At 46.3% G+C, this 17,500-nt stretch overlaps 1 protein-coding gene across 2 annotated transcripts in view; it reads left to right on the top strand.

Moving 5' to 3' along the window:
- LOC135520640 (protein kinase C alpha type-like) overlaps window positions 1-10,797 on the top strand; it is a 42,366-nt gene extending 31,569 nt beyond the window's left edge. For both annotated transcript variants that reach the window (XM_064946343.1, XM_064946341.1), the window contains exon 17: window positions 9,591-10,797. In XM_064946343.1, coding sequence (XP_064802415.1) covers window positions 9,591-9,752 — 162 coding nt within the window. In that variant the 3' untranslated portion in view covers window positions 9,753-10,797. The remainder of the gene's footprint in view (window positions 1-9,590) is intronic.
- Window positions 10,798-17,500: the final 6,703 nt, after the last annotated feature.

Genomic DNA, 17,500 nt, shown 5'->3' with positions numbered 1-17,500 from the left:
ACCTCTACCTACTCTATTCTCTCTCTACCTCTTTCACTACCTCTACCTCCTGTATTCTCTCTCTACCTCTTCCACTACCTGCTATAATCTCTCTCTACCTCTTCCTCTACCTCCTGTATTCTCTCTCTACTTCTTCCTCTACATGCTCTATTCTCTCTCTACCTCTTCCTCTACCTCCACCTCCTCTATTCTCTCCCTACCTCTTCCTCTACCTCTACTTGCTCTATTCTCTCTCTACCTCTTCCTCTACCTCTACCTCCTCTATTCTCTCTCTACCTCCTCCTCAACCTGCTCTAATCTCTCTCTACCTCTTCCTCTACCTCTACCTCCTCTATTCTCTCTCTACCTCTTCCTCTACCTGCTCTAATCTCTCTCTACCTCTTCCTCTACCTCCTCTATTCTCTCTCCACCTCTTCCTCTACCTCTACCTGCTCTATTCTCTCTCTCTACCTCTACCTGCTCTATTCTCTCTCTACCTTTTCCTCTACCTGGTCTATTCTCTCGCTACCTCTTCCTTTACCTCTACCTCTATTCTCTCTCTGTCTCTTCCTCAACCTCTACCTGCTCTATTCTCTCTCTACCTCTTCCTCTACCTCTACCTCCTCTATTCATTCTCAACATCTTCCTCAACCTCCTCTATTCCCTCTCTACCTCTTCATCTACGTCTACCTACTCTATTCTCTATCTACCTCTACCTCTTCCGCTACCTGCTCTATTCTCTCTCTACCTCTACCTCCTCTACCTCTACCTCCTCTATTCTCTCTCTACCTCTTCCTCTACCTCTACCCCTACCTCCTCTATTCTCTCTATCTCTTCCTCTATCTCTACCTCCTCTATTCTCTCTCTACCTCTACCAATTCCTCTACCTGCTCTATTCTCGCTCTACCTCTATTCTCTCTCTATCTCTATCTCCTCTATTCTCTCTCTACCTCTTCCTCCACCTCTACCTCCTCTATTCTCTCTCTACCTCTACCAATTCCTCTACCTGCTCTATTCTTGCTCGACCTCTTCCTCTACCTCTACCTCCTCTATTCGCTCTCTACCTCTTCCTCTACCTGCTCTAATCTCTCTCTACCTCTTCCTCTACTTCCTGTTTTCTCTCTCTACCTCTTCCTCTACCTGCTCTAATCTCTCTCTACCTATTCCTCTACCTCCACCTCCTGTATTCTCTCTCTACCTCTTCCTCTACCTCTACCTGCTCAATTCTCTCTCTATCTCTTCCTCGACCTCTACGTCCTCTATTCTCTCTCTACCTCTTCCTCTACCTCTACATGCTCTATTCTCTCTCTACCTCTTCCTCTACCTCTACCTCCTCTATTCGCTCTCTACCTCTTCCTCTACCTGCTCTAATCTCTCTCTACCTATTCCTCTACCTCCACCTCCTGTATTCTCTCTCTACCTCTTCCTCTACCTCTACCTGCTCAATTCTCTCTCTATCTCTTCCTCGACCTCTACCTCCTCTATTCTCTCTACTACCTCTTCCTCTACCTCTCTATTTTCCTCTACCTGGTCTATTCTCTCGCTACCTCTTCCTTTACCTCTACCTCTATTCTCTCTCTGTCTCTTCCTCAACCTCTACCTGCTCTATTCTCTCTCTACCTCTTCCTCTACCTCTACCTCCTCTATTCATTCTCAACATCTTCCTCAACCTCCTCTATTCTCTCTCTACCTCTTCATCTACGTCTACCTCCTCTATTCTCTATCTACCTCTACCTCTTCCGCTACCTGCTCTATTCTCTCTCTACCTCTACCTCCTCTACCTCTACCTCCTCTATTCTCTCTCTACCTCTTCCTCTACCTCTACCCCTACCTCCTCTATTCTCTCTATCTCTTCCTCTATCTCTACCTCCTCTATTCTCTCTCTACCTCTACCAATTCCTCTACCTGCTCTATTCTCGCTCTACCTCTATTCTCTCTCTATCTCTATCTCCTCTATTCTCTCTACCTCTTCCTCCACCTCTACCTCCTCTATTCTCTCTCTACCTCTACCAATTCCTCTACCTGCTCTATTCTTGCTCGACCTCTTCCTCTACCTCTACCTCCTCTATTCTCTCTCTACCTCTTCCTCTACCCCTACCTCCTCTATTCTCTCTATCTCTTCCTCCACCTCTACCTCCTCTATTCTCTCTCTACCTCTACCAATTCCTCTACCTGCTCTATTCTTGCTCGACCTCTTCCTCTACCTGCTCTAATCTCTCTCTACCTCTTCCACAACCTCTACCTCCTGTATTCTCTCTCTACCTCTTCCTCTACCTGCTATAATCTCTCTCTACCTCTTCCTCTACTTCCTGTATTCTCTCTCTACCTCTTCCTCTACCTGCTCTAATCTCTCTCTACCTATTCCTCTACCTCTACCTCCTCTATTCTCTATCTACCTCTACCTCTACATCTACCTCTACCTCCTCTATTCTCTCTCTACCTCTTCCTCTATCTCTACCTCATCTTGTCTCCCTCTACCTCCTCTATGCTCTCTCTACCTCTACCTCCTCTATTCTCTCTCTACTTCTTCCTCTACCTCTACCTCCTCTATTCTCTCTCTATCTCTACCAATTCCTCTACCTGCTCTATTCTCACTCTACCTCCTCTAATCTCTCTCTATCTCTACCTCCTCTATTCTCTCTCTACCTCTTCCTCTACCTCTACCTCCTCTATTCTCTCTCCACCTCTACCAATTCCTCTACCTGCTCTATTCTCGCTCGACCTCTTCCTCTACATGCTCTAATCTCTCTCTACCTCTTCCTCTACCTCTACCTCTACCTCTTCCTCTACCTACTCAATTCTCTCTCTACCTCTTCCTCTACCTATACCTCCTGTATTCTCTCTCTACCTCTTCCTCTACCTGCTCTAATCTATCTCTACCTCTACCTCCTCTATTCTCTCTCAACCTCTTCCACAACCTCTACCTCCTGTATTCTCTCTCGACCTCTTCCTCTGCCTGCTATGATCTCTCTCTACATCTTCCTCTACCTCCTGTATTCTCTCTCTACTTTTTCCTCTACCTGCTCTAATCTCTCTCTACCTCTTCCTCTACCTCCACCTCCTTTATTCTCTCTAAACCTCTTCCACAACCTCTTCCTCCTGTATTCTCTCTCAACCTCTTCCTCTACCTGCTATAATCTCTCTCTACCTCTTCCTCTACCTCCTGTATTCTCTCTCTACTTCTTCCTCTACCTGCTCTAATCTCTCTCTACCTCTTCCTCTACCTCCACCTCCTCTATTCTCTCTATACCTCTTCCTCTACCGCTACCTGCTCAATTCTCTCTCTACCTCTTCCTCTACCTGCTCTAATCTCTCTCTACCTCTTTCCCTACCGCTACCTCCTCTATTCTCTCTCCACCTCTTCCTCTACCTCTACCTGCTCTATTCTCTCGCTACCTCTTCCTGTACCTCTACCTCCTCTATTCTCTCTCTACCTCTTGCTCTACCTGCTCTATTCTCTCGCTACCTCTACCTCTACCTGCTCTATTCTCTCTCTACCTCTTCCTCTACCTCTACCTCCTCTATTCTATCTCTACCTCTTCCTCTACCTGCTCTATTCACTCTCTACCTCTTCCTCTACCTCCTGTATTCTCTCTCTACTTTTTCCTCTACCTGCTCTAATCTCTCTCTACCTCTTCCTCTACCTCCACCTCCTTTATTCTCTCTAAACCTCTTCCACAACCTCTTCCTCCTGTATTCTCTCTCAACCTCTTCCTCTACCTGCTATAATCTCTCTCTACCTCTTCCTCTACCTCCTGTATTCTCTCTCTACTTCTTCCTCTACCTGCTCTAATCTCTCTCTACCTCTTCCTCTACCTCCACCTCCTCTATTCTCTCTATACCTCTTCCTCTACCGCTACCTGCTCAATTCTCTCTCTACCTCTTCCTCTACCTGCTCTAATCTCTCTCTACCTCTTTCCCTACCGCTACCTCCTCTATTCTCTCTCCACCTCTTCCTCTACCTCTACCTGCTCTATTCTCTCGCTACCTCTTCCTGTACCTCTACCTCCTCTATTCTCTCTCTACCTCTTGCTCTACCTGCTCTATTCTCTCGCTACCTCTACCTCTACCTGCTCTATTCTCTCTCTACCTCTTCCTCTACCTCTACCTCCTCTATTCTATCTCTACCTCTTCCTCTACCTGCTCTATTCACTCTCTACCTCTTCCTCCTCTATTCTCTCTCTACCTCTTCCTCTTCCTCTACCTTCTCTATTCTCTCTCTTCCTCTACCAATTCCTCTCCCTGCCTGCTCTATTCTCGCTTGACCTCTTCCTCTACCTGCTCTAATCTCTCTCTACCTCTTCCTCTACCTCCTCTATTCTCTCTCAACTTCTACCTCTTCCTCTACCTCCTCAATTCTCTCTCTACCTCTTCCTCGACCTCTACCGGCTCAAATCTCTCTCTATACATCTTCCTCTACCTCTTCCTCCTCTATTCTCTCTCTACCTCTTCCTCTACCTCTACCTCCTGTATTTTCTCTCTACCTCTACCTCTACCTGCTCTAATCTCTCTCTACCTCTACCTCGTCTATTCTCTATCTACCTCTTCCTCTACCTCCTCTATTCTCTCTCTACCTCTTCCTCTACCTCTACCTCCTCTATTCTCTCTCTACCTCTTGCTCTACCTCTACCTCTACCTCCTCTATTCTCTCTCTACATCTTCCTCTACCTCATCTATTCTCCCTCTACCTCCTCTATTCTCTCTCTACCTCTTTCTCTATCTCAACCTCCTCTATTCTCTCTCTACTTCTTCCTCTACCTCCTCTATTCTCTCTCTACCTCTACCAATTCCTCTACCTGCTCTATTCTCGCTCTACCTCTTCCTCTACCTCTACCTCCTCTATTCTCTCTCTACCTCTTCCTCTACCTCATCTATACTCCCTCTACCTCCTCTATTCTCTCTCTAACTCTACATCCTCTTTTCTCTCTCTACCTCTTCCTCTACCTCCTCTATTCTCTCTCTACCTCTACCAATTCCTCTACCTGCTCTATTCTCGCTCTACCTCTTCCTCTACCTCTACCTCCTCTATTCTCTCTCTACCTCTACCTCCTCTTTTCTTTCTCTACCTCTTCCTCTACCTCTACCTCCTGTATTCTCTCTCTACCTCTACCAATTCCTCTACCTTATCTATTCTCGCTCGACCTCCTCTATTCTCTCTCTACCTCTACCAATTCCTCTACATTCTCTATTCTCACTCGACCTCCTCTATTCTCTCTCTACCTCTACCTCCTCTTTCTTTCTCTACCTCTTCCTCTACCTCTACCTGCTCTATTCTCTCTCTACCTCTTCGTCTACCTCTTCCTGCTCTATTCTCTCTCTTCCTCTACCTCTACCTCCTACATTCACTCTCCACCTCCTCCTCTACCTCTACCTGCTCTATTCTCTCACTACCTCTTCCTTTAACTCTACCTCCTCTATTCTCTCTCTGTCACTTCCTCTACCTCAACCTGATCTATTCTCTCTCTACCTCTTCCTCTACCTCTACCTGCTCTATTATCTCTCTATCTCTACCTCTACCTCCTCTATTCTCTCTATACCTCTGACTCTACCTCTACCTGCTCTATTCTCTCTCTACTTTTTCCTCTACCTCCTCTATTCTCTCTCTACCTCTACCTCTTCCTCTACCTCCTCTATTCTCTCTCTACCTCTTCCTCTACCTCTACCTGCTCTATTCTCTCACTACCACTTCCTCTACCTCTACCTGCTCTATTCTCTCTCTATCTCGACCTCTACCTGCTCTATTTTCTCACTACCTCTTCCTTTAACTCTACCTCCTCTATTCTCTCTCGGTCACTTCCTCTACCTCGACCTGATCTATTCTCTCTCTACCTCTTCCTCTACCTCTACCTGCTCTATTCTCTCTCTATCTCTACCTCTACCTCCTCTATTCTCTCTCTACCTCTGACTCTACCTCTACCTGCTCTATTCTCTCTATACTTTTTCCTCTACCTCCTCTATTCTCTCTCCACCTCTTTCTCTCCCTCTACCTCCTCTATTCTCTCTCTACCTCTTCCTCTACCTCTACCTCATCTACACACACACACACACACACACACACACACACACACACACACACACACACACACACACACACACACACACACACACACACACACACACACACACATCCACATGTATCTCTCTCTACCTCTACCTCCTCTATTCTCTCTCTACCTCTTCCTCTACCTGCTATAATCTCTCTCTTCCTCTTCCCCTCCCTCCTGTATTCTCTCTCTCTACCTCTTCCTCTACCTGCTCTAATCTCTCTCTACCTCTTCCTCTACCTCCACCTCCTCTATTCTCTCTCTACCTCTTCCTCTACCTCTACCTGCTCTCATCTCTCTCTACCTCTTCTTCTTCCTCTACCTCCTCTATTCTATCTCAACCTCTTCCTCTAACTCTACCTGCTCTATTCTCTCTCTAACTCTTCCTCAAACTCTACGTCCTCTATTCTCTCTCCACCTCTTCCTCTACCTCTACCTCCTCTATTCTCTCTCTACCTCTTCCTCTACCTCTACCTCATCTATTCTCTCTCTCTACCTCCTCTATTCTCTCTCTAACTCTTTCTCTATCTCTACCTCCTCTATTCTCTCTCTACCTCTTCCTCTACCTCCTCTATTCTCTCTCTACCGCTTCCTCTATCTCCTCTACCTCCTCTATTCTCTCTCTACCTCTACCAATTCCTCTACCTGCTCTATTCTCGCTCTACCTCGTCCTCTACCTCTACCTCCTCTATTCTCTCTCTACCTCATCTATTCTCCCTCTACCTCCTCTATTCTCTCTCTACCTCTACCTCCTCTTTTCTTTCTCTACCTCTTCCTCTACCTCTACCTCCTGTATTCTCTCTCTACCTCTACCAATTCCTCTACCTTCTCTATTCTCACTCGACCTCCTCTATTCTCTCTCTACCTCTACCTCCTCTTTCTTTCTCTACCTCTTCCTCTACCTCTACCTGCTCTATTCTCTCTCTACCTCTCCGTCTACCTCTTCCTGCTCTATTCTCTCTCTTCCTCTTCCTCTACCTCTACCTCCTACATTCACTCTCCACCTCCTCCTCTACCTCTACCTGCTCTATTCTCTCACTACCTCTTCCTTTAACTCTACCTCCTCTATTCTCTCTCTGTCACTTCCTCTACCTCGACCTGATCTATTCTCTCTCTACCTCTTCCTCTACCTCTACCTGCTCTATTCTCCCTCTACCTCTTCCTCTACCTCTACCTCTACCTCCTCTATTCTATCTCTACCTCTTCCTCTACCTCTACCTGCTCTATTATCTCTCTACCTCTACCTCTTCCTCTACCTCCTCTATTCATTCTCTACCTTTTCCTCTACATCCTCTATTCTCTCTCTACCTCTTCCTCTACCTCCTGTATTCTCACTCTACCTCTTCCTCTACCTCCTCTATTATCTCTCTACCTCTTCCTCTACCTGCTCTATTCTCTCTCTACCTCTTCCTCTACCTCTACCTCCTCTATTCTCTCTCTACCTCTTCTTCTACCTCTACCTCTCCTCTATTCTCTCTCTACCTCTTCCTCTACCTCTACCTCATCTATTCTCCCTCTACCTCCTCTATTCTCTCTCTACCTCTACCTCCTCTATTCTCTCTCTACCTCTTCCTCTACCTCTACCTCCTCTATTCTCTCTCTACCTCTTCCTCTACCTCTACCTCCTCGATTATCTCTCTACCTCTTCCTCTACCTCTACCTCCTCTATTCATTCTCTACCTCTTCCTCCACCTCCTCCATTCTCTCTCTACCTCTTACTCTACCTCTACCTGCTTTATTCTCTCTCTACCTCTCCCTCTATCTCTACCTCCTCTATTCTATCTCTACCTCTTCCTCTATATCTACCTCCTCTTTTCTCTCTCTACCTCTTCTTCTATCTCTACCTCCTCTATTCTCTCTCTACCTCTACCTCCTCTATTCTCTCTCTACCCCTTCCTCTACCTCTACCTCCTCTATTCTCTCTCTACCTCTTCCTCTACCTCTACCTCCTCTAATCTCTATCTACCTCTACCTCTTCCTCTACCTCCTCTATTCTCTCTCTACCTCTTCCTCTACCCATACCTCCTCTATTCTCTCTCTACCTCTACCTCTACCTCCTCTATTCTCTTTCTCATTCGATCTATCTCTCTCTCTACCTCTTTTTCTGTTTGTCTCTCTCTTTCTATCTCTCTCTTTCTCTATATATCTCTTACTCTGTCTGTCTCTCTCTTTCTATCTCTCTACCTCTACCGCTTTCTCTGTCTACGTCACTCTCTTTCTATCTCTCTCTCTCTACCTCTTTCTCTGTCTGTCTGTCTCTTTCTTTCTATCTCTCTCTCTCTACCTCTTTCTCTGTCTATGTCTCTCTCTCTCTCTCTCTCTTAATATTCTGCTTTCTTGAGCCTCTTCAAACCTAGAACTGTCAGTAAATCCCACAGGAGTTATCTATCTCTGTCTTCCTCTCCATGTCTCTAAATCCTCCTCCTCTCTTCATAATGACTCTCCTCACAACACGCAGGGGTTCAATATTTCAACCTTTCTCTCTCCATCCATCTTTTTGTATTCAACTTTCTCTATAGTTTATCTTTCTATCCCTTTTTCAATTCAATTCTAGGGGCTTTATTGACAGGGAAACATATATATTACACTGCCAAACCAGGTGGAATAGATACAAACAATACACTCAAAAAAGTTCCAAACGAATAAAGACATTTCAAATGTCATATTATGTCTATATACAATGTTGTAACAATGTGCAAATAGTTATAGTACAAATGGGAAAATAAATAAACATAAATATAGGTTGTATTTACAGTTGTGTTTGTTCTTCACTGGTTGCCCTTTTCTTGTGGCAACAGGTCACAAACCTTGCTGCTGTGACGGCACACAGCATTCTGGTATTTCACCCAATACATACGGGAGTTTACCAAAATTGGATTTGTTTTCTAATTCTTGGTGGGTCTGTGCAATCTGAGGGAAATATGTGTCTCTAATATGGTCATACATTTGGCAGGAGGTTAGGAAATGCTGCTCAGTTCCACCTCATTTTGTGGGCAGTGTGCACATAGCCTGACTTCTCTTGAGAGCCAGGTCTGCCTACAGCAGCCTTTCTCACGTGTCAGTTTTTCTTCCACCCCCTCATGACTATATACTGTATACAGTATATATCTCCTCATTTCTCCCTCATTCTCAGAGATAGACCTTGAGCATTCTGGAACAGACAAGAGTGTCATAACATTCATGACCCTCCCGCCCTGGGGTCCCGCCCCCTTGTCTCGTATGCAAATCTATGCCATCATTAGCCTGTCCCTTAGCAGTCTGTGGCCGTGCCAGCCAATGGCTGAGTGGGCAGTGAGGTGTCAGAATGTGCTCTGGGGTCAGAGGCCAGGCCCATTAGCCAAATGAGATTCATATCAACCAGCAGAGCAGCTGTCACACGCTGAGGGGAACACGGACCAAACATGACATGCTTTACTATACACCTGAGGGAGAGAGAAGGAGGGAGAGGGAGAGAGATAATTAATGTGTGCCCGTGTGTGTGGAAGGAGTTTTTTGAGATTTTTCTCTCAGTCCTTTACTTCATGTGTATTTTTGTGTTCTATGTGTAATAATGTCTCTCTCTCTCAGGGTGGGAAGAAAGGGGAGAACTTTGACAAGTTCTTCACAGCGGCTCCGTCCGTGCTGACACCCTCTGACCCTGACGTTCTGGCGGCCATTGACCAGGAAGACTTCCTGGGCTTCTCCTTCATTAACCCTGAGCTCGCCCCCCCGACCCTCACTGCCATCTGAGAGGGGCAGCTCTGTCTCTCTCCACCCACACTTTTGTGAAGGGTACGACTCTGTTTCGCTCGGCTCTCCGCTCTTTCGGAGGGGGAAGCTCTCTGTATTTTTATCCTCTTCTCTTGGTCTGAAGGGAGCAGCTCTGTCTCTCTCTATCCTCTCTGTCTGAGGGGGGGGAGCTCCCCACACATTCCCCTCACCGCCTAACTGTCATTTTCTAAAGAAAATAAGTTAAAAACAGAGAATAGCACACAATTTAAACACAAACAATCAGTATACACAACCTACAGATGACTCTCCCTCTGTGCTATACTCTAGAGCCTGAGTTCATGGCTTATTTTTCAGAGGAAAATCTGTGTGATACGGGGATGGATGGGCAGATTAGCGGTAAAAGTCAAATAACACATTTAGTTGATGCAATGCATACAAAACAACATTACTGTTATTTAAAGTTGATGCAGTTAATTGCAAACAGATACTGTAAGATGACACTGAATCTGACTTAAATCTGTAGTGATTTTAAGGTAAATGTATTTTATGACATGGTATCATGCTATTGTGCTATCAATATCAGATCTATTACATAGAAATACAGCTAGAGCTGTCTATAATCTATTACTTATGAAATTAATTACCTCTGATATTATGTAAAGCAGTATTTCTTGTGTCATGTAATGTCATATTGTGTTCTATTACATTGTTCTATTATATTATTACCAAAAATTGCTCCTTGTTTTGTGTTTCCAATTTAACTTCAATCCATTGATGATATAATTGTGATATATAGCTAGAAACCTAGAAGATGGGTAAGAAATCAAATCAATCATTATATATTACCGCTTGAAGAAAAGTTGCTCCTAATCAGTGATCTGGGATCAGATTCCCCTACCTACCCCCAGTCCTAACTATAACCGTTAGACCTGAGGTGAATGGTAACCATTCATGAAAATGAAACCATCTCACCCTGTGTTCTGAGGTTAAGGGTTATTTTAACTAACTACATGATTACTTACTCTCCCATCTCCATCAACAAATAAAATATTTTCCACTTGGACTAGCAAGTCAACCATCTGATTGATGTTTCCATACTGCACAGCTATGCCCTGTCAGCCTTACACGTTGTCATCTCTCATTCTCTTCCTAGAACAGTTGCTATATTCCTTCATTTTCTTGCTGATTTGACACTTTGACCTGGACACAGATTGAATGTGAAAGCGCTAACTCAGGTCCAACGGAGCTAACTGACCCGGGTTGGCACTACATCAGACACGTGACCTGAGACTATCCAGGATATCTGAGATGAGGAGAGGACGGTTTTATAATGTGATGTGGCATTCAGTGGACATTTTGGCTGAGGTTCACCAACCAGTGACAGAGTAAATACATCTAATAAGGTTTTGTTCCATTTCTTGCTGAGACTAGCTGAATATCTGAGATAAAGGAGGAGAATATGCTTTAATATGTGATGTGGACCTCAGTGGACATTTTGGCTGAGGTTCACCAACCAGTGACAGAGTGACAGGGAGTAACACATCTCCGAAGGAAACGTAGTAAGGAGTTAGGAGTTAGGTAGCATGGTTAGGACATTTTCAGTAGAGTTGGGATTCAGTGAGCTACAATGCTTCATGTTAAGCCCCAACTAATAATATGCTTATATGCTAGCATATAACAAATCAAATCCAATTTTATTGGTCACATACACATGTTTAGACAATGTTAATGCGAGTGTAGCGAAATGCTTGTGCTTCTAGTTCCGTGCAGTAATATCTAACAAGTAATCTAACAATGTCCCAACAACTACCTTTTACACACAAGTGTAAAGGAATGAATAAGAATATGTACATATAAATATATGGATGAGCGATGGCCGAGCGGCATAGGAAAGATGCAGTAGATGGTATACAGTACAGTATATACATATGAGATGAGTAATGTAGGTTAAGTAAACATTATATAAAGTGGCATTGTTTAAAGTGACTAGTGATACGTTTATTACATCCAATTTTTTATTATTAAAGTTGTTATCTTATGTTAACATTGTTATCTGATATGAGATAGCATGTAATATTGTTACAACTTTTGTAGATTTGAATTTACGTAAGTCGTTTAGTTTTATTTAAATTAGATTAGATCAAGTCCTTATTCTTAGTTGGCACATTCCCTGTACGGGTCTATACTCTAGTGTACTGTACTATATTGTAAGGTACTATATTGTACTGTGCTGTACGGTAATTTGCTGTGTAAGGACATTGATCCACCACTAATAAGGTTAAAATGTGGGACAGGTCAATACATGGAAACATAATCATGACGTATTCATGCTCTGTCGTTAAAATATACTTGACCTGGAGAGTGTTGCCAGGCAGAGTTCTGGACTGTTTTATATTACATCTAGGATCCCCATTGTGGTCTGTTACACTGGAATTTGTCTTAATTATTAGTGAGGAAAAAACAGTCATGTTGTTGTCATGTGGTGTTGCTACCATGCTGTGTTGTCATGTGGTGCTGCTACCATGCTGTTGTCATGTTGTGATGCTACCATGTTGTTGTCATGTGGTGGTACTACCATGTTGTTGTCATGTGGTGTTGCTACCATGTTGTTGTCATGCGGTGTTGCTACCATGCTGTTGTCATGTTGTGATGCTACCATGTTGTTGTCATGTGGTGTTGCTACCATGTTGTTGTCATGTGGTGCTGCTACCATGCTGTTGTCATGTTGTGATGCTACCATGTTGTTGTCATGTGGTGTTGCTAGCATGTTGTTGTCATGTGGTGTTGCTACCATGTTGTTGTCATGTGGTGTTGCTACCATACTGTGTTGTCATGTGGTGCTGCTACCATGCTGTTGTCATGTTGTGATGCTACCATGTTGTTGTCATGTGGTGTTGCTACCATGTTGTTGTCATGTGGTGTTGCTACCATGTTGTTGTCATGTGGTGTTGCTACCATGCTGTGTTGTCATGTGGTGGTACTACCATGTTGTTGTCATGTGGTGTTGCTACCATGTTGTTGTCATGTGGTGTTGCTACCATGCTGTTGTCATGTTGTGATGCTACCATGTTGTTGTCATGTGGTGTTGCTACCATGTTGTTGTCATGTGGTGTTGCTACCATGTTGTTGTCATGTGGTGTTGCTACCATGCTGTGTTGTCATGTGGTGGTACTACCATGTTGTTGTCATGTGGTGGTACTACCATGTTGTTGTCATGTGGTGTTGCTACCATGTTGTTGTCATGTGGTGTTGCTACCATGCTGTTGTCATGTTGTGATGCTACCATGTTGTTGTCATGTGGTGTGTCTACCATGCTGTTGTCATGTTGTGATGCTACCATGTTGTTGTCATGTGGTGTTGCTACCATGCTGTGTTGTCATGTGTTGTTGCCGTACTATGTTGTTATCTTAGGTCTCTCTTTATGTAGTGTTTACATTTGAATACCATCACATACTGTATCTCTATTAGGGAATACTTTGGAACAGATCTCCACATTTAAAATCCCTTGGAGATGACTTGCTGGTGTTTTTAGTCTTCTATGTCCACAATAAGATCATGAAGTTGGGGAACAAATAAAATGACCTGCAGGACAGATTCAGAGCTGTTACTGTCGGCTACTTTAATGGGTCACACAGGTCTGAGTGGTCATCATCACCCAAGGTCAGTTTGGGTTCAGGGTCAAACAGGTCTGAGTGGTCATCATCACCCAAGGTCAGTTTGGGTTCAGGGTCAACCAGGTCTGAGTGGTCATCATCACCCAAGGTCAGTTTGGGTTCAGGGTCAAACAGGTCTGAGTGGTCATCATCACCCAAGGTCAGTTTGGGTTCAGGGTCAACCAGGTCTGAGTGGTCATCATCACCCAAGGTCAGTTTGGGTTCAGGGTCAAACAGGTCTGAGTGGTCATCATCACCCAAGGTCAGTTTGGGTTCAGGGTCAAACAGGTCTGAGTGGTCATCATCACCCAAGGTCAGTTTGGGTTCAGGGTCAAACAGGTCTGAGTGGTCATCATCACCCAAGGTCAGTTTGGGTTCAGGGTCAACCAGGTCTGAGTGGTCATCATCACCCAAGGTCAGTTTGGGTTCAGGGTCAAACAGGTCTGAGTGGTCATCATCACCCAAGGTCAGTTTGGGTTCAGGGTCAAACAGGTCTGAGTGGTCATCATCACCCAAGGTCAGTTTGGGTTCAGGGTCAAACAGGTCTGACTGAGTGGTCATCATTATTTCATGTTTTGTGTATTGGGAATACATAAAAAATCCTAATAAAATGAACTGGAAAGTCTGAAAAATACTTTTGTCTAATGTTTATGCCTCTAAATGTCTGAATCATGAATGTGTCAACATAGTGTGTAACTAACATACTGTCTGTACTAACATGTTCTAGTTCCACTCTTAACCAGCAATCCATCACGCCCTCTTTCCCAAGCCTTTTGTCAATCTTCACACACACACACACACACACACACACACACACACACACACACACACACACACACACACACACACACACACACACACACACACACACGTAAGTTCCTCTTAATGTACTGTGGGAGTTGTCGAACCAGCAAAACCACCCGTGTCTCAATTTCACTCCCTGTCGTCCTTCCCTCACTGCTGTCCCTCGCTGCAGCCCCCCCCCCCTTCACTCAATCCCGCACCATCACGATGGGAGTACTATGTCCCCATAGAGATCTGTGTTATAACAATTTGACCTTCACATTAGAATCTCATCAACTTCTTTCTCTCCCTCTCATCCTCCCTCCTCTCTCTCTTCCTCTACCTGCATCCTCTGTCACTCAATCTCTCTTTTACCTCTCTGTCCATCCTCTCTCTTTCTCTGCCTCCCACTTCCTCACCTGCCCTCTCTTTCTCTGCCTCCCACCTCCTCACTAGCTTTCTCTTTCTCTGCCTCCCACCTCCTCACTAGCTCTCTCTTTCTCTGCCTCCCACCACCTCACCTGCCCTCTCTGTCTCTGCCTCCAACTTCCTCACCTGCTCTCTATTTCTCTGCCTCCCACCTCCACATTAACTCTCTCTTTCTCTGCCTCCCACCTCCTCACTTGCCCTCTCTCTCTGCCTCCCACCTCCTCACTTAGCTCTCTCTTTCTCTGCCTCCCACCTCCTCACTAGCTCTCTCTTTCTCTGCCTCCCACCTCCTCACTAGCTCTTTCTTTCTTTGCCTCCCACCTCCTCAATAACGCTCTCTTTCTCTGCCTCCCACCTCCTCACTTGCTATCTCTTTCTCTGCCTCACACCTCCTCACTAGCTCTCTCTGTCTCTGCCTCCCACCTTCTCACAAGCTCTCTCTTTCTCTGCCTCCCACCTCCTCACTAGCTCTCTCTGTCTCTGCCTCCCACCTCCTCACTAGCTCTCTCTTTCTCTGCCTCCCACCTCCTCACTAGCTCTCTCTTTCTCTGCCTCCCACCTCCTCACGAGCTCTCTCTGTCTCTGCCTCCCACCTCCTCACTAGCTCTCTCTTTCTCTGCCTCCCACCTCCTCACTAGCTCTTTCTTTCTCTGCCTCCCACCTCCTCAATAACTCTCTCTTTCTCTGCCTCCTCACTTGCTATCTCTTTCTCTGCCTCACACCTCCTCTCTAGCTCTCTCTGTCTCTGCCTCCCACCTTCTCACAAGCTCTCTCTTTCTCTGCCTCCCACCTCCTCACTAGCTCTCTCTTTCTCTGCCTCCCACCTCCTCACTAGCTCTCTCTTTCTCTGCCTCCCACCTCCTCACTAGCTCTCTCTTTCTCTGCCTCCCACCTCCTCACTAGCTCTTTCTTTCTCTGCCTCCCACCTCCTCAATAACTCTCTCTTTCTCTGCCTCCTCACTTGCTATCTCTTTCTCTGCCTCACACCTCCTCTCTAGCTCTCTCTGTCTCTGCCTCCCACCTCCTCACTAGCTCTCTCTGTCTCTGCCTCCCACCTCCTCACGAGCTCTCTCTGTCTCTGCCTCCCACCTCCTCACTAGCTCTCTCTTTCTCTGCCTCCCACCACCTCACCTGCCCTCTCTGTCTCTGCCTCCCACTTCCTCACCTGCTCTCTCTTTCTCTGCCTCCCACCTCCACATTAACTCTCTCTCTCTCTGCCTCCCACCTCCTCACCTGCCCTCTCTCTCTGCCTCCCACCTCCTCACTTAGCTCTCTCTTTCTCTGCCTCCCACCTCCTCACTAGCTCTCTCTTTCTCTGCCTCCCACCTCCTCACTAGCTCTTTCTTTCTTTGCCTCCCACCTCCTCAATAACGCTCTCTTTCTCTGCCTCCCACCTCCTCACTTGCTCTCTCTTTCTCTGCCTCACACCTCCTCACGAGCTCTCTCTGTCTCTGCCTCCCACCTTCTCACAAGCTCTCTCTTTCTCTGACTCCCACCTCCTCACTAGCTCTCTCTTTCTCTGCCTCCCACCTCCTCACGATCTCTCTCTGTCTCTGCCTCCCACCTCCTCACTAGCTCTCTCTTTCTCTGCCTCCCACCTCCTCACTAGCTCTCTCTTTCTCTGCCTCCCACCTCCTCACTAGCTCTCTCTTTCTCTGCCTCCCACCTCCTCACTAGCTCTTTCTTTCTCTGCCTCCCACCTCCTCAATAACTCTCTCTTTCTCTGCCTCCTCACTTGCTATCTCTTTCTCTGCCTCACACCTCCTCTCTAGTTCTCTCTGTCTCTGCCTCCCACCTTCTCACAAGCTCTCTCTTTCTCTGCCTCCGACCTCCTCACTAGCTCTCTCTTTCTCTGCCTCCCACCTCCTCACTAGCTCTCTCTTTCTCTGCCTCCCACCTCCTCACTAGCTCTCTCTTTCTCTGCCTCCCACCTCCTCACTAGCTCTTTCTTTCTCTGCCTCCCACCTCCTCAATAACTCTCTCTTTCTCTGCCTCCTCACTTGCTATCTCTTTCTCTGCCTCACACCTCCTCTCTAGCTCTCTCTGTCTCTGCCTCCCACCTCCTCACTAGCTCTCTCTGTCTCTGCCTCCCACCTCCTCACGAGCTCTCTCTGTCTCTGCCTCCCACCTCCTCACTAGCTCTCTCTTTCTCTGCCTCCCACATCCTCACTAGCTCTCTCTTTCTCTGCCTCCCACCTCCTCACTAGTTCTCTCTGTCTCTGCCTCCCACCTCCTCACTAGCTCTCTCTTTCTCTGCCCCCCACCACCTCACTAGCTCTCTCTTTCTCTGCCCCCCACCACCTCACTAGCTCTCTCTTTCTCTGCCTCCCACCTCCTCACTAGTTCTCTCTGTCTCTGCCTCCCACCTCCTCACTAGCTCTCTCTTTCTCTGCCCTCCACCACCTCACTAGCTCTCTCTTTCTCTGCCCCCCACCACCTCACTAGCTCTCTCTTTCTCTGCCTCCCACCTCCTCACTAGCTCTCTCTTTCTCTGCCCCCCACCACCTCACTAGCTCTCTCTTTCTCTGCCTCCCACCTCCTCACTAGCTCTCTCTTTCTCTGCCACCCACCACCTCACTAGCTCTCTCTTTCTCTGCCTCCCACCTCCTCACTAGCTCTCTCTTTCTCTGCCCCCCACCACCTCACTAGCTCTCTCTTTCTCTGCGTCCCACCTCCTCACTAGCTCTCTCTTTCTCTGCCCCCCCACCACCTCACGAGCTCTCTCTTTCTCTGCCCCCCCACCACCTCACGCGCTCTCTCTTTCTCTGCCTCCCACCTCCTCACGCGCTCTCTCTCTCTGCTTGGCTGCAGTGCTGAATCTCATTCACTCTTTTTTATCTTCCTCCTTTCATTCTACAGAAGATAGTTAGTGTCTTGTCTCCTTCACCCTGTCGAAAGGAC

Source organism: Oncorhynchus masou, chromosome 29 (assembly GCF_036934945.1).
Source record: "Oncorhynchus masou masou isolate Uvic2021 chromosome 29, UVic_Omas_1.1, whole genome shotgun sequence".
NCBI classification, from domain to species: Eukaryota; Metazoa; Chordata; class Actinopteri; order Salmoniformes; family Salmonidae; genus Oncorhynchus; species Oncorhynchus masou.
This window is presented reverse-complemented; position numbering and strand designations above follow the sequence as displayed.